Source organism: Nestor notabilis, unplaced genomic scaffold, assembly GCF_000696875.1.
Source record: "Nestor notabilis isolate BGI_N333 unplaced genomic scaffold, ASM69687v1 scaffold10383, whole genome shotgun sequence".
Classification (NCBI taxonomy): Eukaryota; Metazoa; Chordata; class Aves; order Psittaciformes; family Psittacidae; genus Nestor; species Nestor notabilis.
The window spans coordinates 29,394-55,214 of NW_009922372.1; the positions used below are offsets into that span (position 1 = coordinate 29,394).

The 25,821-nt window shown below is 38.4% G+C and overlaps 1 protein-coding gene across 1 annotated transcript in view; it reads left to right on the plus strand.

The window, feature by feature from the left end:
• The window catches only part of SCML2 (sex comb on midleg-like 2 (Drosophila)), a 56,445-nt gene that overhangs the window by 16,806 nt on the left and 13,818 nt on the right, over nucleotides 1-25,821 (plus strand). The window contains 5 exon segments of the mRNA XM_010011581.1: nucleotides 3,897-3,985; nucleotides 5,378-5,621; nucleotides 18,648-18,898; nucleotides 23,881-24,013; nucleotides 25,774-25,820. Coding sequence (XP_010009883.1) covers nucleotides 3,897-3,985; nucleotides 5,378-5,621; nucleotides 18,648-18,898; nucleotides 23,881-24,013; nucleotides 25,774-25,820 — 764 coding nt within the window.

Genomic DNA, 25,821 nt, shown 5'->3' on the forward strand with positions numbered 1-25,821 from the left:
CAGGTGAAGTGAATTGTGGCTTTTTCTTTTTTTTGCATTCTTTTGACATAAGAATGAGCAGAATAGATAATTAGTTTGAGTTCTGTTGTTTTGGTTTTGTTAAATAGTCCCTTAGTATTAAATGGGACTGTTTGACACTTAAAGATGAGTTACGCTGCCATGTGCCCATTCTAGTGTGTACGGCTGCAACGTTTTCTTACTTGATGCTATGCGTGCTCCATTCAGTAAGACCTTCGTAAAAAGTGGGGAAAGCTCACTTGCCTTTCTCCTCTGCGGTAAATCGGAGCAGCCCACTAGAAGGCGCTGGCTGTTAACCGACCTGTGGAGCGCCCAGCAGGGCTGAAGGAGGTGAAGCAGCTCATGGGCAGTCTGGATGTTTTCAATGAGAAAATTGGTTTGTGGTCTGGGAAAGGCGGCATAGGGTGGGTTAACGGCGGTATTGCCGCAGCATTCTGTTCTGTGGCAGGAAAAAGAGCACTCCAGAGCTTCACCAAACTGCAAGCTTATATTGTATGTGATTCTCATCTCCTTAAATCAACACATTGGGGGACACCTGATGAGTTTGTCATGGCTAGTTTGTGATCATGACGAATGCTTGGAAACAAGGAGTAGCTTTCATGTGCTTAGAAATAGTATGCAGTATTTTTTTTTGCCTTCCATAAGCAATATGGGTGACAACATTGTATGTCTTCCCAAACTGAGAAATAGTGCTTGGGCGTAGTCTTACTGAGGAAGTTTATTAAATGGGGAACTGTACAAAGGAATTCCTTGCTATATGGTGAATAGTCAGAGGTAACTTTGACTAACTACTAGGGGTAATAAAGTGGGATATCACCTTTCTTTGCTGTGATTAACCTGTATACTTAGATCTTCTTTCTTGTACCATATTTGTTATAGCTTGAACTTGTAGGTGTGGAAATCTTTAAAGAAGCACATTTTTTACATTCGTCTGAGAATAGTTCAGCTTTTGAAAAGAAGGAAAAATAATGACCAAAATTTATCTTAACACCCCCCCCAACCCTCCACAACAGCAACATCTCCTCCCCTGTTGTCCTGTTACCTTCTGTAATTTTTAGAAGATTCAAGAAATAACATTCTTAATATAAGAAATTAACTGTTACTGCTGTTTTCTCATCTTATAGTTATGAGCCTACGTCTGGTTTGGTGTCATTAGTAAGTATTACAGATTTCTCATCAGAGATTTAGTAAGATAGGTATGCTTTCTCTTTGTAGCCTCTCAGAAGCTTCTTATCCCAATTTGTTAACAAGAAGTGAAAAGTGTCATTTCACTACAATATGAAAGTTGGTTTGCATGTAGAAAGACAAACAGACATAGGAGCAGTTGACAAAACCATTATGACACTTTGGATAAATTATAATGGTAGGTTTTTGTTTTGTTCTGCTGCTTTAGAAACACCAGAAAAGCAGTGCCACCAGGGTGCCTTTTAAAAGAATATTGTTTGGGATAGATAGATAAAGTTTGAACCCAGAAGGGCTTTTTTCCTTCTTTTCTGTGGATGCATAGAGGTTTTGAATGAAAGCACTAGAAATTCTTGATACCTGGGTGTATTACTTTTGAGAAGTAACTCAGTTTAACCTCTCTGAAGTTCTTGATATAACCTTGTAGAGTGGAAGCAGTGATATGAGTATGAAACAGGGTTGTAATAGAGAAAAGTATACCTATTCCTTCAGCTGCACATACGTACTGTGCTAAATATAATGCTTCAATTGAGGAGCACTGTGCTTTTTCAAATGTGTTTCTAAACCAGCCTGATGAATAAAGCAACTCTGGTTACGTATAATGGAGGCAGTTGATCTCTTAAGAAGAGAAACTTTACATGATCATCAGTAGAAAGGCATCAGTTGGTGCCTTCTCCTTAGATACTGTTTGTTACTCCTATTTGGTCAGGCTGCTGGTAGTGCAGCACCAAATAATCAGCTGTTCCCTGTACCTGGGTGTGTAAGTTTACCTGCCCTCTGAACAATTGCTGTTTATTCAGAAAAGAATGCAAGTGCCATTATTTTGTCCCTCCTGCCCTAGATTTTTCTAGAGATAGGCTAAATTCCAGCAATCAAATGTTCTGGCATACCTAGATAAATTTTTGAAAAAGCCTTTTTGGCAGTTCTGCAGCATCCTGTTCCTGGGCAAAGCTGGGAGCTAATTGGGTGTATAATTACCTCCTGTTAGACATTTAAGCAACTGATTAATTTTTTTTTCCTGAGTACTAGGGAACCTTCTGGATACTAATGTTCTGCTTCTGTTCATAATAACTAGCTAAAATAGTCCCTCCTACCTGATTTTTACATAGGTTTAATTATGCATGTTACATAAGGCTTTTGAGAAAGTGATTAATATAGAAAAGCATTCATGTTCCAGCCTCTGTTTCTCATAAGTGAGGTTCTTTTATTGTTGAGAGCTTAATGTTCTCAAGAAATTACACTGAGGATAACATTTTCTCTGGTTTTACCAGGATGAATTAAAGGCCAAATGAAATTAACTGAAACTACTGTTTAGTTGTCATATCTATATATCTTTTCTGGGCTAGCTGGGTAGGAATGTTGTGTTTCAGTAACTACACATGTTTAGGTTGTATAAAGACTCTGGTATCAAATGAGGACTGATAATCAGCTCAGCAGTCCTCAAATTACGACACCGTTTGTCAAATAGGAACTTTGTATTCATGTAGGTATTGCATAGGTAGTTCCAACTTGAAAACTGTTTATTCAACTCAAGATAGCATAAGATACTAGTTGAAGAACTACTGTAGTATATAATCCAATTTTAGATGACGTAATTATTTAACTGATCAAGAATAGCAGATACGTTCCACCTTTCTAGTTCATTTTTTTAAGAGAATTGTTGAGGCTCAGTTATGAGGGAGCTCATCAGTTCCTGGCAGATTCTATTACTGTTTGCTTTGTGGAAAAATTTCCAATTTGCTCTATTATGTCTATTTTCTGTAGAACATATAACTGCTAAAGACACAGAAGAAAATGTCCACTATCTCTGTTATATTACTCGTTACTTTGAAACATCCATTTGGAAAGCACAGAAAGCATAAGGATTTTTGTTTTGTTTTATTTTTTAACTGGAAATTAGTTGCTTCTGAGGTAAGATTATCTGGCATGAGAATGTTTTCAGCCAAACCTTTTTTCTGCTTGAATAAGGTAGTTCATCTAAACAAATGTGATTCTTTTTTGCGCTTTTTACTTCCTTGTAATGAAGAATATTGAAGTAGAACCCTCTTCCAGATTGTTTTCCAATATTATATATGCATTTGTAAAAATAATTGTATATTTGTTCTTCCCTCTATGTTTTCTTTGGGGTTTAGGGCTATTTATTTATTTTAATGGGGGAGGGAGAAGAAGCGGATTGTTCTTTTCTTGCCTGTGGCCTGGTGAAAGAATTGCAAGAGTTGTGAAAACAAAAAGGTATCTCAGTAAATGAGAGGAGCTGGAGCAGGAACTAGATGATCTTAAGGTCCTTTCCAACCCTAACTATTGTATTATTCTGTGTTGTTTTAGAATGAGAGCAAAAAGCAGGTCTGAAGAGTTCGCTAGGCACAAGTGCTGGGGAAGTTCCACTGGACCAGGCACTGTGGGGGACAACCTTACGATCTCCTTATGATACATACTAGAACCTGTATGTCAATAAGTCCTAGCTGTTTCTCTGTAATATCAAAAATTATGATGAATGATTCTGCAGGCAGGCCACTCGGAATGGAAATGCATTGTATGGCTTTCTGCACTTAAAGTGACCCTGTTTGTTCCTTCTTGGCTACTTTTATTTTGGCCACATCCAAAATAGAGGCAATGAGGCATTAGTAAACAGACTTTATATCCTTCTATTTCGTTTTACAAACTGAAAATAGGGCTATTTTTTCTTTGTTGTTCAGGGTTCCAGATGAATGCATCTTCTTGGCCAATGTTTCTCTTAAGAACTCTCAATGGAGCTGAAATGGCACCCGCAGCATTCTTTAAGAAGGTAAGCAGAAAGGGACTGCTAGTAAACAACTTCCTATCAACTGGCCCATGCATACATTTTTTTAATGAGGATGCCAAGATATTTCCCTGTTGTCTGCAGCATGGGAAAGGAAGACTACTATTTAAAATTACTTGGAACTGGATTGGCAAGTTACAGGAAGTGATCTGCTTCTAGTCCATTGAAATGGGCATGTGTGTTCCTGACTTGAGACTTTGAAGTATGATATATTATTTAGAAAAATTGTGTTAGCTCATTTTTTATGTCAGTACAATGCATATCACATTTCTTAACAGCACCATATTAATGTGATTGTGCACAGGAGAAGAAAAAAATACAATGGGGAATAAGAGTCACTGGAATACAGTGGTGCTTGGAAAAGTTTTATAAAACATCTTCATCACTTAAACTGTAGTGACAAAGTAGTAGCTGAAAATTTCAGAAACAGCTGTTCAGTTTTTTAAACATGCCTTGAGTAAGTTAAAAAGATACATAAAGCCAACAGTAATGTTGAAATGACTTGTTGGTTTAATCTTTTGTCGAGGTGCTAAAACCTTGTTGTCACATTGAGTGACTTCATTTTTGATACTGAGAGGGACATTGACAAGTATGTCATCAAATTGGAAAGCTGGGTTCAGGCCTACAGTCACGTTGTTTGCCTGTTGCCTTTGTGTAATTATATACTTTTTTTAAATATAAGATTATATAGATTTTCTGAGGCGTGATGAGCCATGCTTCCCTGTGCTAACCTACCAGCACATCTAAGATGGCTTTTGGATAATGAGATTCCTGAGGCTGAGGTGGTAAAATTCAGGTCCCATCGGGTCACAACTCCTGCTGTGGGGGTACACTTAGGCTGGTCACATTGACTTGTTTTTGTTTTTCTTTTATCCACTTGGAATTGGTCTAAGGCCAACTGAGCTAACAGAGGCCTATAAATAATGTCCAATGCTAATGAATTTTTCATGGATTGAGAGGTGAAGCTTTTACCAGACAGTTATCAGTCCCCAGAAATATTCATTCCCTGCAAACCTCCTCCTCTTTATTAGCATGTAATAATTTCATTTTAGTGTCTTTGCTGTCTTGCTGCCCAGACATAATGTATTGGGTGCAACCTATTGCTTATGTAAATATTTCTACCAGGGTCTTTCTGTCATGGAGGATTTTGCTAATTATCCCAGCTGTGTTTGTGGGAACAGAATCTAGGTTTTTATAATACAGAAGAGCAAAAGCACACTTGAAATACAAGTAAGTTTTCTTGAATGCCTACTATAACTTTCTGAGAGTAGTGAGTGTAAGAAGTAAGGATGTTGAAGAAAAATAGACAGTTTTCTTTCTTCTTATTATTTTTTAAGAGGCCATAGAAATACAAATATTCTATCACTCTTTTTGTAGGAACCACCAAAACCTGTGCCAAACTGCTTTAAAGTTGGAATGAAACTTGAAGCTATAGATAGAAAGAACCCATACTTGATTTGCCCAGCAACCATTGGAGATGTTAAGGGAGATGAAGTTTTTGTTACATTTGATGGCTGGAGAGGAGCATTTGACTATTGGTGCAGATGTGATTCTCGAGATATTTTCCCAGTCGGATGGTGTAGCTTGACAGGAGATGCATTACAACCACCAGGGAACAATGGTAAGATGACTAATAATATTGCTTAATTATTTTTCCCCTCAATTACAGCAGAATTTTAAAAACCATCTGGTTGTATGCAGATAAGACTGAAGATTTGATTTGTGAGTAGCTGATGAGGATGAAATGTTATTACATTTTCTTTATGTAGTTTAAAGCTAATAGGATAGTTTCTGTGAAACAATTTTTGTCTGTTCATAGTAACTCTGAGAACATGTTTTATTTAATACTGTTAGGAGGGCTTCTGATAATCTTTCATTTTCGTGTGCTTATGAAGAATCTTGGACTTATAATAGATTTGCTGTTTGTGTTATAGTTATGCTCCTGTTTAATGATACTATATATTGACTGCAGCAGCACTTAATATTAAGCTGACTGCTAAGAAAGTAAAGGAATTTGCTTCTGTGATGATTGAAGTTTAAAGAGTATATTCACTGTTTCTTCCTTCATAGTCACAACATTCAGAATAGACAGGTTCAAGACAATGCTTTATCATTCTCATGCCTTTGAGGATGTTTTTATATAGGGTTATAGAGTCCCTTTAACTAATGGCCGCTGTGCTTTATAATGTACAGCTGTCTACCTTAGAAAGAAGGGAATGGCATGAAGAGGGATATCCCTGAATGTAATCCCTCTGCTACTCTGGAGACCTCTTGTCATGTTTGTGTAGTGTAAAGCTTTTCTGTCAAACTGTTTGGGCTCTTCTATCCTTACTCCATTGAAATTTCACAGGAAAAGAGGGTTTTAAAGAGGGTTTTAAAGAGGGGAACCATATTTTAATTAATTACTTCAATATTGTTGACCAGAATAATTTTTTCTTATGGTGAGCATTTTCACAGCTGTTGTAAGTAAGGAACAAGTAGACTGGTATCACAGAACGCTCGCTGGAAGTACCAAAGAACAGAAGCAAGAGGGCAGGAAAGCAATCGTATTTCCCACCCTCTGCATCTCAATTTTTTCTCTCAATCTTTTGTCAGCAGTTCAAGAACTGTATGGAAAAACTAACTGAAATTAATTAAGGGTACCTCTGCATCCTTGCCCTCACCTGCCTGTCTGTAGTTACTGTCTGCAGTTACTGCAAATGGTCACAGTACCTGTAATCTGGTTTATTCCATTTTAGCAGATACCATCAAGGGAGGAACTATGTGTGTAGCTCTGCTGGTAGGTCCAGGATGATCTGCCAGTACAAACCTGCAGTGAGAAGGCAGGGGGAAGTCGGGTGTGGACAAACTACATTTTAGCAGAAGTCATCTAATACATACCACACTCACCTCAGTCATAGTGTTTTTGTGCTCCCAGTCTGTAAAGAGTCTTTCTCACCTTCTCCAGAGGGTTGATCTTGTCCTGAGAAATCATGAATGAGATGTGTTATTATGATAAATTATGTTAATTGTGATAACATAAAATGGCTATATCTTAAAGGGGTGGTATGAATAAGTGGTGTAGAATTTTTAGAAGATATTTTTGTTTAGATTGCTGAGTCCAATTGCATCTTCTGAATAGAAGTATTATTAATTTGTTTAGTCTACTTCAGTCTCACTGTGGGAAAGATTGCAGTATTTTGAGATAATATGTACAGATTTTTTCTTGCTTGATAGAGATCTAAGAGTTGTTTAACAGTTAGTAAAGTTCATTATGTATTCCAGTTGTTCAGGTAATGAAACAAACAGAATTCTTGAATATGCTAAAATTTGCAGAAGGCTTGAAATAACCAGGTATTCTTAGGGATTATATTGCTTTGTTATGAAAAACAACACTTTAATGAAACCTGAAACAAGGTACTTACAGACTAGCAGTCAAAACTAAGAATTTTGGAGATGTGATAGAAACTGAGGGCAGGGAGGTACAGGCTGTGGATTTCATTATTTTTCATTCTAACAGTGGGCCCAAAGTTAACTGCATTTTTATTAAAATTGTGTGTGCTCCTCTTTTCCCCGTTCTGGGCATAAAGAATTTGTTCTTTCAGTTTTGCTTCATGTGCTTATTTTTTTTATGAGCTGTTTATGCACGTTATATGCACTTGTCAAATCTACATAGGTAGACGGTATATTTTTTTGCTCTCACTCAGAGTATGTTTTTCACTGTTACTTGATCATTTTTGAGCCATTAAAGAACTGTAATGATACTTCTTTATTAAGATGTAAATAATAGCTTCAAGGAGAGTGTAATCAAGTCATTTCAATTCAGAAATATGATAATGTTGTCAGGATTCTTCGTTAAGTCATATTTACATTGACTACTCCTGTTCAGGAAGAAAGTATGACAGATGCTATATTGCAGAGATTCACTTGAAATATTATAGCATATTCTGGCCTGGACTTTATTCCAGTGAGTTTAGTATTTCTGCCTTGGATTTCCACAATAGAAAGTGAAAATAATCAAGTGTAGTTTAGATCACAGTGAATATAATGAGAAGTATTCTTGATTTTTGTAACTATCTTTCTTGAAAGCATTTAGCACTGGTTAAAGAACTGAAAAAAACCCTCAGGTTTTAGTGAACAAGCAAAACCAGTACCCTGTAATATAAGTATGAAAGCAATAAAGGATGCTTTAAATTTCATCCGTACCTAGAACAACAATTTCATGCCACGAGACATACGTTTTAGGGCCTAATTTAGCCTTTTGAAAGAGAGATGAAATGCAGTAAGGCAGACAATTTGAAAATTAGGGAAGAGTTTATTTCAGCTGTTTACTGTCTTAGACATTTAGGACATCCAGAGAGAATGTAGGACCTCTGTCATGGGAAGTTTTGAAGAACAGTTTAAACACAGGCTTCTTAGATACACATAAATTTAGTCAGACCAGATTATGTGGTATATTTAGTCTTTATAGTCATATCTCTGTAATTTGCATTGGTTTAAGACAGATAAGCTCAGGAACTAAGATGCAATTAATAGAAGATAAAATGAAGAAGGTGGATGAAAAGTTGTTTTGCATTAACTGTTCTTAGCATTCAAGCCGTAATCTTCATGTTGATGTTTTGTCTTCAGTCCTTATCAGAAGTTGTGACATAAGTGGACCTGGCTGAGTGCCTGGGTGTGCATACAGTGGTATGAAATGTAGTGTTCAATATTTATATTAGCAGAAGCTGTGCTTAGCCAATGTTGTAGTTTGTTTCCTTAGAAATATCTCTGATAGTAGTAATTTATGTTATGTATGGTTTGACAACAGTGCTTGATGTTGGCTTGGCCTGCTGGCCCAAGGTTAATATTTTACAGATGCAGTAGACTGTTTTCTTTGTCTCCTGGTCACTTAAGTGCTTTTAGAGATGACTTGTCACTCAGAACATTGTTGTGAACTATAGCTGGTGAAGGGAGTTGGCATGCTAGTGTCTGTGCTGGATTGATCTGAAGGGTCATCTGCTCTAGCAGGCTTTCTCCCAGCAGTGGCACATAGGAGAGGGGTTTGCAGGAGTATTCCTAATATCTGGCTGTGTACAACCCAGCACCTCCTAAGCCCAGAATAGCACTTTATGCTGAGTACCTCTGGAGGAGCTCGATCTGTTTTGTTCAGTTATATTTTGGAGCACTCTGCACTTGCATCACCTACAACATCCTGTACTTAGGAGTTCTGTACTTGAGTATATGTTCTGTGGAAAAGGCGATATCCTTTTTCTTGATGGTAGCTTAATTTGTTGTCCTTATGTTCTTGTACTGAAATAGCTTCTTGTTCTTCCAGTACTGGTACAGGAAGAGACAGTAAATAGTCATACCCTAATTGCCTTCTTCATATCCATTGTGATTTTGTAGACCTGGATTCTAGCTTCCTTCAGCTCTCTCTACTCTAAACTTGTAAAATCCTGTTCTGTTTCATTTTTCATTGTTATGGGATCAGTTTAATGCCTCTGATCAACCTTGCTCTTCTGTACTGCTTCCATTTCAGCTATGGTATTTTTAAGCCACTGGAACCAGAAGTGCACAAAGTATTAAAGACATAGTGGCATAGTGGTGGGTTTTGTTTTGTTTTCTCTTCCTTCTGTAATTGTTCATGAATTGAGATTTGGGATTATTGGACTACCTACCAAGCAATGAACTAATACTGTCATAGAAATATTTACTTCAATTCTAAGATACCATTTTCGTATATCTTGGAATTGGGCTAGTAGCCCAACATTGATCATGGAAGCTGAATTATTTTGAATTGCTTGCCATTGTGTTTCATCTGTTACTTCCTCTGCTGAGCAACTGCTCAGCTTTACAAGATCTTTTTTCATAACTTTACTGACTCAAATAATTGTTCAGCAGTTGTAGCAATTTCGTGCTTTACTGTTTACCATTTGATTCCATGTATGAATCAAATGGTACAAGGCCAAGCAGAAATCTCATCAGAAATCTCTAGAGTCTTCTCTCGACTGTGGAAACATGTCTGCTTATTCCTGGCCACTGTTAGGTATTTTCCATGAAACTCTTTGGAAGGATCGTGAGGATCTTCCCTCATTTTCAGTGCCAGCTAAGTATCTTTTTTTGAGAGACAATGGTGTGAGATCTTGTCAAGTGCAAATCCACGGACTACATCAATTAACTTTCCATTGTCTGCTTGCTTACTGACTCCTTAAAAAAAGCAGTGAAATGATTTCAGTGAGATGTGACTTTTCCCTCCAAAAGCTATGGTTGGTTCTCCCAATCCAACACATCATATTTATTTTTGGGTTTGCTACCTCTGTTCTGTACAAGAGTTTTTAGCAACTTTGCCAGTCCTAACATCATGTGTCCTCTCTGTACCTTGCTGGCTAGAGTGCTGGCATCGCATTAACCACCTTTTTAAGTCTCTGAACTTGAGACATTTTTAAGGACAAACTTGCACAGCACTATCAGTAGGTTGGACGTTTCATCTTTTGGCTTCCCTAAATCTCCTAAGTGCTCTATGTTCTGCCAGCTCTCTACTGCTTGTTTTGTCTTTGTTTTCTGACCTCTATCTACTACAGGTACTTCATGTCAGGGAACTCGTTTCTGGTCCTTGTGAAGAGAGGTGCTGATGTGAGAATTGACGTGATGAGTTTTCTTGGAGTCAGTATGAATGCAAACAAACATTCAGTCCTGCTGCTATAGTATTATCTAAAAAAGGCTTTTTAAGTTTAGTATCTTTTGAATGTTTTCTATTCACCCTTTTTGTAGGCCAAACATATTTTGCTTTTCTATTTAACCACCATAGACTGTCATTTTTGTTCTACTCAACTGGAATTATCCAAAAGCTGTTACTATGGCTAAGAATATTTTTGTGTTGCACTGTAGTTAGTTGTAGCTGAGGCTTATGATTGAAGTAGATGGCAGATGACTGGAAATTGTCAGAGCAGTTTCTCTTTGCTGTTTCTATATAAAATAATTTCACTGTTTAGTCTTACATGGAAATTGTTACGAAGGCAACCCACCTTTTTATTTGTAATAAAGTAAAACCTTTTCCAAAAAAAGAGAGAAAACAAAAGAATAAGTGGGGACTATCCATGTGGGAAATGACAAGTAGTTTCACCTTCAAAGATTGATTTCAGTTTAACGTAGTATCTATCACTTAGATGTGAACAGCATCTGCTATATATCCCTGATCCCTGTGGTCTTACGAAGCCAGGTCTTTGATGGATAAAGGTAAGGCAAGAACTCATGAAGGAGGAATTACTCTCTGCACTGTACAGGAGAGACCAAAGGAAGATGGTGTGGTAATGTAAATAAAACCAGTGATACACTGTGTCTTTAATCTTTAGCCAGCCTCCCTTCCCTTTCCTCCTCTCCCTCATCGTCTGTCCCCTCATCGCTTTTCTCACAATTCAGTGCATTTATTGTCAGTGAGAGCAATCTTCTTTCATTACGCTAATCAGCCTGTGATGTTAAAGGTCTCCCTCAAAAGCTGTCTGCAGCAATAACAGTAGTACAGGCTCAAGCAGAGATTAAAAAGTATCTTATTTGTCTGTCTTACAATTTCTTAGTTTGGTTTTATTTCATTTTCAGATGTATTTTCATTGCTTTCTTTATGCAGATTTTTCTAGGCCAGCTACTGGAGATGCACTTCTCTGTTACTGATAATGAAATTATGTCAAAATAGGTGTGCTGTATTTTCAGCTGAGTTGTACACAAATGTGCAACACTAGTATAAACTTAAGTACTACTCTGTATGTTTGCATATGAAGCAAAAGAAGTGCTGAAACTTGAGACAGAGCTGCAGTCAGATCTGTGAAAAGACTCTGCATTGTTTAAAATAGCCAAAACCGAAGTCAGATAAGCAGGGTAATCTTAAGTTCCATTAAAGGAAAAAACCGAATGCTGAAATGGTACAATTTCATACTGCTGGAGGTTTCATTTTTCTCTCTGTGCAGCCGGCTTCTTTTCACAAGCAGGTCACAGTAGTTAAATCAGGCACATATAGTAAGCAGATTTATGCTGTCTTCAGAATTGTACATGAAAAACTCCTCAGTGCTTCAGGCTAAAATCTGATTTGCCACATTCTCTCACATGTTAAGTTTCTTTTATTTGGTATTAATGTTTCTTGGCATCTTGCAGTAAGGCCTGGATGGTGCTGCTAAAGGGCAGTAATCACTAAGGAAAAAATAAAGGTTTTGCCTTTCCCAAAGCTGTGACCTTACTGTAAGTCTGGTTTCCTCACCATCTTACCATGTTTATTTATAAGGTAATTGTAATTTTCTTTTAAACTGGAAGTACTCCAACACACGTATTTTTGACTGGTACATGGAAAATACACTGGGGGTTTTTTTATTTGCTCTTGTTCATTTTTTTATTTGCTCTTGAAGGTACTAATGTCAACAGTGGTTGTGTTGTCCAACGAATGGATGGGATTGAGTGGATTTTCTCCAAACTTGTGTTAGTACATATAAGCTATGTTAAGAATATCAGTGCTGTCATTCAGATATAGAGACGAAACAAATAGTGTTTTGCACTAACCACACTCAGTGTTTCTTTTTTTCTTCCCCTGAAGCTTGTTGCATTTTGTTGTTTCATTTTGGGCCTATCTTTCATCCTGATGCTTGGGGAGAAATAATGGCAAAACCTGGGCAGAACTGGTAATGAAGGGGTGAAAATCAGGATGTTAAAACTCTTGCCTGATGTCTAGAACTAGGCTTTGTCTAACTTGTCTTCAGGTAACTCAAGTTTCTGCTGCTTTGATAGTTTATTTGGTACTTACTTGCTCTCTTCCTTCTCAGTTTATCAACAAAACACAGGGGTGTTTTATTTCGGTTTGGTTTCTTTTGTGGGTTGGTTTGTTTTGGGGTTTTGGGTGGGTTTTTTGGGGGGAAGCGGTTGGGTTTGTTTTTGTTTTTTTAATGTGGTTGCATTGGCAATGTTTTATTGAGGGGTGAGACTAGAAGCTGGCTTTTCACAGTTCTTGGGTTCTGGAGATCAATTGGAGAGATCTTTTCAAGAGCCTTTCTTTTGTTTTGCTTATAGTCCCCACTCTGCACAACCCCTGCCCCAGCTGGGCTATTAAAAGTTGCTTTTTTGGAAGTGATGTGTGTGTGTGTGGTTAACAGTGAATTTTAATGGATCTTGATTAGTATTTTCACAGGACTGTTTTATAAGTGCTGGCTTGCCCAGCGCTTGAAAATGTGGGAGACTGGGGATGGGGGATGGAAGGTGCTACAGTGCTGCCTGGGGAAGTCACTGTAAAAGAAATGCTCTCAGTTCACAAAATTGCTAGGGTTGGAAGGGACCTCTGGAGATTATCTAGTCCAACCCTCCTGCCAAGGCAGGGCCACCTAGAGCAGGTTACACAAGAACGTATCCAGGTGTGTTTTGAAAGTGTCCAGAAAAGGAGACTCCACAACCTCCCTGGCGAGTGCTCCGCCACCATCAACATGAAAAAGTTCTTCCTCATGTTGAGGTGAAACTTCTTGTGTTTTAGCTTATGGCCATTGCTCCTCATCTTGTTTCTGGGCACCACTGAAAAGAGTCTGGCACAATCCTCCTGGCATCCACGTTTGAGATACTTACATGCATTAATGAGATCACCTCTCAGTCTTGTCTCCTCTTTAGACTAAACAGGCCCAGCTCTTGCAATTTCTCCTCATAGGAGAGATGCTCTAGACCCTGGTCATCCTGGTGGCCCTCCTCTGATTTTGTCTTATGTCGCTTGGAGCCCTCCATTTCACCCATTTCACCTTTCAGGTCTGTGAAAGGAAGCCTAGGATTTTTTAAAGAAGATAGCAGGAATCTTGGTGGGGGTTTTTTGTTTGTTTGTTGGTTGGTTGGTTGGTTTGTTTTGGTTTGGTTTGGTTTTTTCCTTTTCTTTTGTTATGCTGGTAGCAGAAACTAAAATCCAGAACAAAGAAAATTGCAAGCCATAATGTCCATGTCTTGGCAAGGTGGATGTTGAAATTCCCGAATGCAGTGTTGCTTTTTAGATAGCAAAATGATGACTTATAACTGATTTTGTATCATAGCAACATATCAATTAGTATCTCACAGCTACCTCTTAACCAGAAGTAATCCAAACACAGATAGAAAGAGGTGTCATGTATTACAGATACTTAATGCTTTTGTATGGCTCTCTTGTTCAATTGAGACATAAGGACATAAATTTTTATAATCCTTGACAGTAAGCTGTTTAGAAAAATTGCTAATCTTTTCCACCTCCTTTGCCAGTTGTCAAAACTATCATGATAATAACCTACTGCATTAAAGAAGGTTAATTTTATAGTTAAAATCCCAGGCTAGAACTGAGGAGGGATGTTTCTGTTACTTCTGCTGTGGAATGCTCACATGGATTTAGGGTAAGCTGCTAAATCTCTTCACCTCATTTTTTTTTATCTATAGATGAGAGAAGGGCTGAGTTTTTATATTCTCAGAAGAACATTTGGCTTGTCTCTCAGTGGGGGCATAGGAACAATACTGCAACACAAATAGAATCATTTCTGTCTTGAAAGGAATGCTGGTTTAAACACCAAATTACTGTTTTTATGGTCCTAATTGGCACCTTCACCTAAGGTAGCAATGCTGTATTCACAGAATGTACGACAGAATGGGCCCTTCGATTGTTTTGTGTAATTTCACTTCAGTGTTTTAAAGTCTTGTCTTGTAATTGCTATTCTGTGACGCTGAATAGTAGATTTCTAATGTTTAAATATTACTGCTAATCTGAACCTTTTTTCCCTTTGCTTTCCCTAAAAGCACAGAGTGAAACCATCACTGTGGATTATTTGAGGGAATTTTTCTAATTAGAATTGCATGAGAATTCAGGCTTCAAAGCTGTCATATGTCCCATCCGCTTCCCAAGTGCTGGAGGTTTCAGTACCTTCCAATTTCACAGTTGTCTTAAATATCTGACTTACTCTAGCGAGAGATCTTGGGGATAACATTCTGGGGTCAAATTTTGCCGTCCTGCATATGTCTGGGCAAGTTTTCTGCTTCTACAGGCAGAATTTGGCCCTCATCTAAAGTCTAATCTTTCATGACCTTCTCATGCAAATGAGTTTGGTTGGCATCAGTGGATGAAAGAGGACTGAATTGTGGCAATGCATCTTTAGGTTGTCAGTTCCAAGATACTGGACTTGGGGTTTCTCTTACATACATTGGATACAAAGTTTATAGGTGTTGGGGTTCTCACGGGGTGGTTTGGGGGAGAAAATGAGAATGTTTTGAATGAGCAGTAATTGAGAGTATGGAAGCTGTCTGTGTGTTACGTGAAGGTAGTCACCTATAGTCCTCACTATCATGACAGTATAACTAGAGCTTTGTGTATTCGAAAACACTGTTTAGTTGCTAATATTACAATGGTAAAGTATGTTTGTGTAGCATGATCTCTACTCCTTGGTTATTTGAGGATGCTGGTAGGTTTTGGGTCTAAATAAAGAGATTTGGGAAAGAATATCATGCAATGCATCCCTCTCTTGAAATTGATGCAGTGGATATTTGTGTAGAAGAGCAACATGACACAAATGCTTGATTTTGTTTGTGCAAATGAGAAGGGCTTTGTGATGCAAAGCAGCATCCTGAAAAGGCAAATGTGCTTTTTTGGTTGTAAATATCCCAGCTAAATACTGCAGTAATTGCAAGCAGAGCTTGGCATTTTTCCTCTCTATTCTTTTCATCGTTGTATTTTAACAAGTTCTCATGAGACTATTAAAACGTCTTAGTTTTTGGAACATGTGGCCTAGTGGGGATAACTCTGTCTACAGATGCAATGGGTTGGCAGCTCGATTTTGCATGTCTTTTCATTTCCCTTTAGATCCTGTGACCCAGCATAACCTTTGGTCTCCCTCTGAAGGCCGGGGTGAAGGAAGCATGAGCAGGTGACTGATGATCACTGTCAATACAGCCTGCAGACAATATGGGAATTACTTTAGCAGTCTCCCACTCCCTTGTGCTCCCCCCATCCTCTCTTAAATCAACAAATGCAAATAGCAGCCTCCTCATTTGCTGCTATCTCTGGGAGGCTGCCCAGGCAGCATGGGCTTTGTTGCAGTCCTGCCTATTGAAAAAAGCGGCTTCAGCCCTAGGCAGAAGGAAAAATATCAAATGGGACCTGATCTGCCCCTTAATGGTTAATGCTGCTAATATTTGGTCCACTGGCGTATGCAGGTAGGAAGATACTGAGATAAGGGTACTTGATGTGTGTGGTTCAAGAGGGCAGCCTGAAGTGGTTGGAGCTATTTGCATTGTTACTCTCTGTCCGGTAAATGTCCCTCTGGAAGGGAATAGGGATTGCCCAGTGTCCTGAAACTCATACCTGTTCTCCTAGAATCTGTTGGCATAGTGATTAGCTGTGTAGTTAACTTTAGCTCTGTCTTTACTGTGTGAGAACAGAAATGCTTTTGTTGGATTTCAGCATAGGCAGGGGCAGAAAGAATTTGTGAAACAACATTTCTTTAGAGGTTGTGATTGTTTTGCTAAATGCATAATTGTGTGGCACAAATAAAAATAGCTGCATTTTACGTTAGTGCAAGCATTATACAGGACACAACATGCAGTACTGAATTGTACAGCATTCAGTTGATATTGTTTTGCTTTCCAGACGTATGGCTTAATGCAGGTTGTCATTCAGCAGTTTGGAGATCTAAGAGTAATGTTATGCCAGCATTTGGTTAAAATTCTGTTCATCTTATTTTAAGCTGTCACTGCATATGAGAGTAAGCTTTGGCATACATAAATAAAATGAAAGTGATCACTTTGCACATCCAGAAGGTGGTCCTTCTGAGATACCTAGGGATATCATGTCTGTATTTTATGTATTAGGATTGCAGCCAGTTATAATGGAGAGATTTTTTCTGAACCCCCATTAGAAACATTAGATTAGTAACAGGATCAAACAAACAGCCATGTATGCAAATGCTCCTACAGCTTTAAAAATGTGTGTCAGCAGTACTTGTATTTTATAAGAAGTCTGTTTGCAGCGTGTATTTCATCTTACTGTGACATTTTCTATTGCAAATACTTAAATAACAGTGAACTCCTGAATAAAAATTCAAAGTTAAAGTAACAGTTGTAAAAACGGCTGCTGGGCTGTTAAGGTGAGTAACACTCATAGAGCTAGACGTTTAAACTGTTACTCAATCTTTAAGTATGTTCTTTTCTCAAGATCTCATTTCAAATGTATCTTTGAGTTTTATTTTGTGTTTTATTTGCTTACCGGAAAGCCTCAACATACTAATATTTTAGGAGAAGAAATACTCCAAATTCACAAAAATCCAGGAAATTAATTATTGGCAGCCCCCTGTGCTTCACTTTCAGTCTGCAGTGGTGCTTTGGATCAGGCACTGGTGACTGGTTCAAGCCCGCTTGAACCCTTACTTGCAATACTTCCAAGTTGTGTCACATTAAGTTCTAGTATCTAGGGTTAGGGTGAATCACAGGAATTTCATCATCAGGGAGATACAAAAGGTTGTATTGGAGGCAGTGTAATACTGGAAAGCCATCCGATTATAGTCTAAAGGTTTCAAATTATCTCAAATCTTTTGTGTGATCCTTTCCTAGACCTCTCACAACAAGGATGGTTTGCTGTCACAACATCTCCCGTTTTCGTTTTCAGCTTACCTTTTCCTCAGTTTATCTATCTGCCAGCAAGCAGGCCAACAAAACAGAGTATTTGTTGTATTTTTGGACTTAGTAATTTGGTTTAGTTGGCCGCAGGTGCTGCTGTAGCATGGTGTGGTACATCTCTGCATTGTCGATATGTCTTTAGCTGTGGGTTCTGTTTGACATCCTTCTGGTGTTTTAATCTGTCCATTGTGAAGGGAACTGGTAAAACAAAATCATCATTATTACTTCAGAGAATAGTGTGTTGTGTGGAAAAAGATTCCTAACTAGGAAGTTCTGTCCAATGAATTCTGATTACGTCTTGCAGCTTTGTACCAGATTATAATACAGTCACATCATATACATATTGGATCAATTTTGTATTGGGATAGGAGATTCAACAGAAAGCTAGTTCAGTGTTAAAACTGAATTAAAGTGATACTTTGTGTTTGATTTTTGGAAGTCCTTCTTCCAAATAAAATTTTAAGTCTGAATAGCTCCAGGTAGAAAAATCTGTGTATAGATATGTGAATTTAACTTTCTAAGCAGGCATCTCAGACAAATGCTCATTCATGATACATTGCCTATCATCAGTTTCTCCTCATAAGTGGGATGATTTTCTTTGCTGTTTTTTTAGCTCCCTAGAAGTAGTTGGCATGTCTCGTAATTGTGGAAACTGCTCTTAGAGAATGGATATGTTATGAGCTCTATAATTTCTGAAGTATTTTGAAGGCCTCTTGATGAATGGCACTTTATAAATATCATAATTAAATTATAGGAAGCATTTATAAGGTGAGTAGATTAATTATTTTTTATTTGTTTCAATGTTTTTATCTTAGGAAAGTCCCTCTAAAAGAATGGGTATAAAGAGTTCTCTTTTTGGCTTTAGTGAAGTTCTGTAGTTTCATGCCAATCACTTAAACTCAAAATATCCAAGTATATTTATTTTACTTTGTAAATTGTGCACTACATTTTTTTTTATTTATTTTTTTTAAAGCCTTTGTTAGAAAAGTTTCTTTCCATCATTCATTTTGAGGTTTTCCCCCCCCTCCCTTTTGTTTTTGTTTTTCCTCAGTTTCCATTACAAAGAGCAGTGCAAAAATCCAATCTTCCCCTTCCAAAGTGACCCGGCGTTCAATGCAGTCTCCACAGAAATCTGCTCCGGTACCAGCGCAACGGGGCAGGAAACCAGGTCGGGGCAAACCCCCTGGACAGTCTGCAGTTCCCAAGAAGGGCAGGTCTCCTAAAAATATTCCCCTGACAAAAAGCATCTCTCATACTGAAAATCTTAAAACAAGGAAAAAAAGTTTAAAACCTGGAAAAAAGGTTAGTCCTTATCTACTACTTTACTTTTTACTGAAAAATTTTGTAGTGAGATATTTTTTTTTGTTATAATTTAATTTTCTGTCTTCTCTTCAGCCTTCAGGGCTTTACTGTTTTCAGCAACTGATTACAAGAAAAAGTCTAGACTAGCTATTCTGGAATATGTCAGTATAAACGTCTATGGATTATTTTATTCCAGAGCAAGATTACTGATTTATTTATGGGTGAGTTGCTGGTGTTTAAAAATAATATTCTGGAACAGCCATTTCCAGTAAAATTACAAGAGCCAGGGGAGCCTTCAGGCTTTTTAGTCTGGGATATTTTGTTACTGAATCATATATATAGTTTCAATAGTTTTTCTTTTTTTTCTTTTTTTTTTTTTTTTGTTTGTTTCATGTTTGGAAACAAAGGATTAAGAATAGTGAGGGCTTTGTTGCAGAACTTGGGCATCTTAAGCATACAGCTGAATTTGCCAACTGAATCTCTTAATTGCGGAGTTACTAGCATGAAGCAAGAAGCTTCTTTCCAGGCAATCCATTTCTCCAGGTGTGGGCCTAATTCTGCCCTGGTCTGAAGGACGAGACGCCTTTCTGCCTTTCTCCTGCCAAGCTTGCTGAGTCGTATCTAGAGTGTTGGCAGCTGCCTCCAGCTTCAGCTCCTCTGGAGCTGTTTTATCAGGCACAAATGAGCACTGCTGTAAGCACCCCTTCCCAATCCCATGTGACACCAACACTGGTGGGTATATAATCCCAGAGCGAGCTACTTGAGGGAGCTAAACTGGTAGACAACTGACACAGCATCTGTACCTCTTATCTTCTTTGCCTGCTCCACCCCAAAAAAGCACAAAAGCTATAGCTGCTGCAAGGAAGGATAGGATCACAGCAGGGCAGATTTAGGGCAATTTGAACTGCTGTGGAAGTACAATCTTTTTTTCTGAGGCTTGCTCACTTGCTGCAGGCTGTCAAAGAGGAGTAGCAATCCTGCAGTGTCATTCACTAGATGATTTGTGTCTGTCCCTATGGTTCTCCCTCCTTTGCATTAGCACCAATGGGGGTGTGGGGAGCATTGTGTTTTCTGGGTTTGTTTTGGATTTTTTTTTGTTGTTGTTGTTTTTTTTTCTCCCTGTCTCAAATTTCAAAAAGCTGTATTTTGGAGGTTTTTCTCCTCCAACCTGGATCACTGTGGGCTATGGGATCTATTGCTAATGATGTGTGGGAAGGGGTAGAGTAGTGGCACTCTCTTAATAGGGCATTATTAGGGCATACCCAGAAGGCTGTAGCAGAAAACTGGGAGCAGGCACTTTCTTGAAATGATGACCACAAGGTAGGAAATGGTTCTGGGGACCGGAAATTGAAAGCCAAGCGCTGTCTCCTCTGCTGCCTGCCTCTTCCAGTCAGGCATCCACATTGGTAGGCTGCTGATGCAAATGGTCTCCAGCTCTCTTGCTTGGTATATCAAAGTGCACAGAGACACCAATTAAAGAGGAGAAAGTTGCTGCCATCCAGACTCAGCTGGAGGATGGGGTGTTCTCCAGAAATCAGGGGTGCTTTAAAGGAGAACATTGAACACAGGACATCTGTATTTTAAGGATATGGCAGGATGCACACTTTCATGAAAGTGTTTTGTCCTCTGTGTCTCTTGAAAGAAATTGAGAGGCTTTATGTACCCTTTGAAAGAATAGTTGGAGGTATCTCACCCTTAGAAGAGGCTTCTGGGCTCTAATGCTGGGTATCTGAAAGTGTCTGCTTGGAGCACTGCGTTTGGCACCTGGTCTGTGTGAGGTACTTGAGAGGCTTTGCCTAAGGAATGGGGGTTACTGCTTGACATTCTCTAGGCAGTGAATCTGAGGTACTTCTATGCACACATGATATCCTCTGTGGGACCAAGCAACTAAGAGTTAGGTTCTGCAGAATCTAAGTTTGATGTATCTAACCTGGGAATTTTAGTCCGTTAACTTTTTTAAAGCATTAAAAGCTTTAAAAATTAGCTCCTGATGAGAATCCATGGAAGGTTGTTACTGCTTTGGTACATGGTTAAATTGCTGAGATGTTATACATACATGCAAACTCTTTGGACTGTTACCCGTGTTTGCACAAGAGAGGAAATGGAGCTTTGTGGGAGTTCTGCACAACAAGGGTATCAGATGGAATGCCATACAGCCTGTTGCCCAGAGAAGCTGTGGCTGCCCCATCCCTGGCAGTGTTGAATGCCAGGTTGGATGGGGCTTTGAGCAACCTGTTCTAGTGGAAGGGGTCACTGCCTGTGGCAGGGGGTTTGGAACTGGACGAGCTTTAAGGTCCCTTCCAACCCAAACCATTCTGTGATTCTATGATAAATACTGTGGAAGTGGTATGTGCGTAGAGATTTGAAAGTGTTTTTCCTCCCCCCCGACTGATCAAAAAAAACCCCTCCAGATTTCAGGCTAAGTAATTGTGCTTCAAGTGTGAGCTGGCTATGTGGTAGTTAAAAAACTGTGTGTTTAGGGAGATTGGTCTGTGCTTGATACTCTCTAGAGTTGTTGACTTCTTTTGTCCTTTTACACTTGTTGCACTGCAATGTTTATCATTGTGCAGGTATTAATTTTTGTTCTACAGCTAGGAATGTTGAGCTGTTGTGTCATCTTTCTCCTTTACTTAAAGTTTTCTAAGCTTCTCCGTCAGTATGAGTTGCATGTCAGGTTTTGTTTTCCATTTGTCTCCCCATTTGCACTGTATGTTTTTATGCTGTCATAATGAAGAAGAAATCTCTTTATATCTCTTTCACTATTTTTAAAAGTGCAGTTTGCATAACAACACAGAGAGTTCCTTCCAGGATTTCTTGAGGAAGTGCTTTGGTCTGAGTGTGGATCGTAGGCCTAAATTCGATCCCATAAGAAGAGAGTTTCTAAGCATGAAGGGGAAACCTGTGAAGTTAGCCATGTGGTGCCAGGCTGTGAGCAGTGCTCTCTGCAGGCAAACGGAGCTGGGGCCAGCCAGCAACACCCTGACCAAGCGAATGTGCTGAGCCCTGCTGGGAACGTGGCCTGCCTTGTCAAATAACATGGCTTTGGGGTCGCAGTTTGCTGCTTGTCCGTTTGGGATTGCAAAATGAGAACCTCAGCTGAGCAAGTATAATGTGCTGTATTTCCAAAATGTGTGCTCCTCTGAAGGAGGAGGTATGAAATGGCTGTCTAACCTCACCACCCTCATGTGTTAGTGTGGAGGGCAGCTAGTTCTTCTGTCTTACAGTTCAGTGTTTGTATTTTATTTTTATGCCTACATTTCTTCCTCTTCCCCTCAACTCAACCATCCATATTTTGCAGCATGGTGACGGACAACTGCCCCCCAGCTAAAAGTCCCTCTGCTCCAAAGGGCTTTCAGGAATGCCTAACTTCAGATCAAAAGCTCAGTCTTCCCAAGTGCATTTTTGTTATCAGTATTAAGGATGGAGAGAAACCTTTCTTCACCTGATGTTAAGATACATAAGCAATTCCCGATGAGTAGTACATCACTGTTTATTTCATTGTCTGACCTGAGCCACCTCATCTCATTCACAACGCAATGCCAAGCCTTGGCAGTCATGGCGATTCTGCCCAGTGCCATATTGTCAAGTAGATTGTCTGGCCAAACCTGTCTTCTGTGAACTGTAAGAAGAGGCACAGAAATTTTCTTTAAAATTCCCTGGATTCCAGAAGAAAGTTAATTTATTCTTTTTAGGTGTTTTTTTAGGTGTTGTGAAGAAGTTAGGCACTGCTGCTTTTAGGAAGGTGTATATTTTGTTTGCTTTCTACATGACTTCTAACATATTATTTGGAAAATATGCTGCTTCTAAAAATGTAAAGGATGACTACTGTTAAATGGAAGATAGTTTAGCCTTCCTTAGTGACTTGACTGAATTTTCACTCCACTGTAGATCAGTTTTACCAGTAAACCCTTACCACACGAGTAGCAAAGTCTTGGCAGTCTTAAGCAGCGTCAAAACCTTGGATAATCTCTTAGATTCCTCTTTTTTTGTTTTTTTTTTTGGTTTTTTTTTGTTTTTTCTTTGGTTGTTGTTTTTTTGTTGTTGTTTTTCTGTTTTGTTTTGTTTTGATTTTTTTGGTAGATAAGAGAATGAGAACGTAATGTGTTCTCATGCAGGAATAAATGGCGAAGGGTGAAGTGATGAACTTTTTTCTAATTCGTTATTTCTTTTATTTCCATATATCTTCATAGCGCATTAAAACACATTAGAAATGCCTTCCTTGTGCATGTCTCTTCTAAACCCCAGTCGAAACCATGTTACAATAAAATTCTCCTCTCCTTAGGTGGAAAATAATGCACTGACCAATTTCTAAATCTCTGTGCTGTAAACTCTTGTTGTTATATGTTAAGTTGCAAATAAGTTTAGTTTGGGAAACGAAAAGGGTTTTTCAACTCGACTTGATTGTAACTACTAGTTTATTTGATATCTTGCTTAAAACCCCAGTTCCTGAAAGTGATTACTTGAGAATTTCAGCCCCTTTGAAACAAACCAAGGGAAAATCTAGGTGCACTGTAAAATTTACAGCTAAACGTCTCTCAAGTTTTACATGGGAATATACACGCAGTCCAACCAACTGCTTCGAGTTGTGCTAAACCCAGATGATTGGAAGGGTATGGACAGGAAAATAATCCAAAAAACCTCTTCGGTGCTTTGTAAGATTTAGAAGAGTCATGAATTAGTATATAAAGCTTATTCTTTTCCCACTTTTCAGAATTGGGTTCCTTTTTAAGTAATTTGTCTTCTGCTGCCTTACTTAAGTAGCTGTAAATGCAAACTGACAGTTTCTGGTCTTCCTTTCCTGGACTTTATCTGCTGTGTGTAGTATTTTTGTAATAATGAACCACATACATTCAGTAAGATGGTAACTGATAGAAGAAAGGTTTTGCAGACTTCTTAAAATGCATTAAACATTTTGATTTTGGTTTTTTGTTTGTTTGTTTGTTTTTTGTTTGTTTGTTTGTTTTTGGTTTTTTTTCCCTCAGAAAAAGATCTTGCCAGAACAACTGACTCCTGCATCTCCTTCTCCTCATTCTTCTCCTGAGAGGGACAGTGGCACTACACAGATACTTGATGGAGTTAGTTTGTCTGGTGCAACTGCAGCAGTTATATCCACAGGTAAAAGACAAAGGGAAAAACATTACAATATTTTTAGTGTTAAATGGCTTCCATTTCAAGCAAGTAGTGTCATTTAATCGAAAATGTGCTGCCAAGTTCTTACTTTAAATCATTATCTAGCTACCTTATTTTTCAAGGTATTTGTAGGTGCCGGTATTACTTTGCAGAACTAGTATTTTGATGCCTGCGTTACAGCAAGAAGTGCTGGAGCACAGGGACTTGCGATAGGTCTGCTAGACCTGGCAATTTGTTCTTGCCTGAAGAAGGAAACTACAGTTCTTTCATGTCTGTCCCACTCCTTAACGTATGAAATGGAAATAGGTGTAGCTAAAACCCCATATGATATTCTGATATCATGCAGGCTGTAATGTAATATAACAAAAAGGAGATTTTTATCTCTGTATATCCTTACATTAAAAGAAAAAATCAAGACTGTTTAAACCAAGTAAGGGCAATCAGAAGAAATACATTCCTCTTTGCTCTTTTCTGTTTGCTTGTTTTTGAAAGATAATGAAATGTGTCTTGAAAAGGGTTGGCAAAAGAGAAGTAATCTAGCAAATGAACTAACTCATTGAGGAACTTGTAACCTTGTAGTGAAACAATTTGTGTGTTGTTAACTGAAATCTCCTAACTTTCTAAAAACTCCATAAATTATGATAATTTTGTTTGGAGTGCTTTTTTACATTTAAAAGCTGTTTTTACAGGCTTTTCTCACTCCTGACTTCAGTCATGGATGAGGGGAAAATATGTATGCATTTCCTGGGAAAATAAACCTTACAGGAGGCAGATGTTGTGGAGCCCAGACAGAAGATGCATGGAAACTATTTTTGCTGATTTGTATCTTTGATTATTTGTACAAATAGGTTTCCTCCCATGTGCAGATGACAGAGAGTGAGCAGATACACAATGAAGACATAAGATCATTAAAACACAGTAATATTTCATTTAAAAAAATGCAGGTTTTTAACTAAGCCCTAGTAATACTACAGTTTAGAAATATATGGTAGTCTCTTTTCAGTCACAGCTTTTTCCCCTTGCAGTCCCTTTTTTTGCCTTGAAATCTCTTTTGAAAGACAGTTTTGCATAGTCTCTATAAAACTAATTTTAGAAGTGCTGTTTGATTGGTTTATGCTAAGGTTTGAACCACCTTACAGTGTTTCTAGAAAAGTGTTTATTGACGAAGGCCACGTTGCAGTGTGAAATCATGGGTGCTTCAGCGCTTCTTAAGGTATGGACTTTCAGTAGCTATTATACATGCACACAGGACAATAAAACATGCACATGTTAGTATTATATGGGTGCTTCAGGATGAGCATCAGTGGTAGATGTATACCGTAGGTTTGCAGCTTCCCAAATAGGAGAAAAAATGGGGCAGTAACTTGGTAAGGCCATGTTTTTAGAATCTCATCTTGGTAGTTTAGAGTACCTGCCAGTAATTCTTACTTTATTTGAACTAGTATATGAACAGGGATTAGTCAGAACAAAAGATAAGCACAGTTTATGACATCTTTGTTACATTAGTGAGGTAGAAAAGGGCTTTAAAGAGCAGAAAGAAGTGTTTTAGGACTCTGGCAAGAGAACCTTGGTAGAAGACAGAGAGAGCACTTTTTGCATGCTCTGAAAGTATGTATGCGTGCTCAGCTTCTTGAGTTGTCCAGTACGTCTTTTCCTCAAGATTAAAACTAGAAAGATGGTTTGCAGTTTTAACTTGGAAACCTGTCTTGGTTCCTTGGCAGTAAATACGTCTTGTTCTTTTTCAGTGTGTGTTTATGTCAACAAGCATGGAAATTCTGGCCCTCACCTGGATA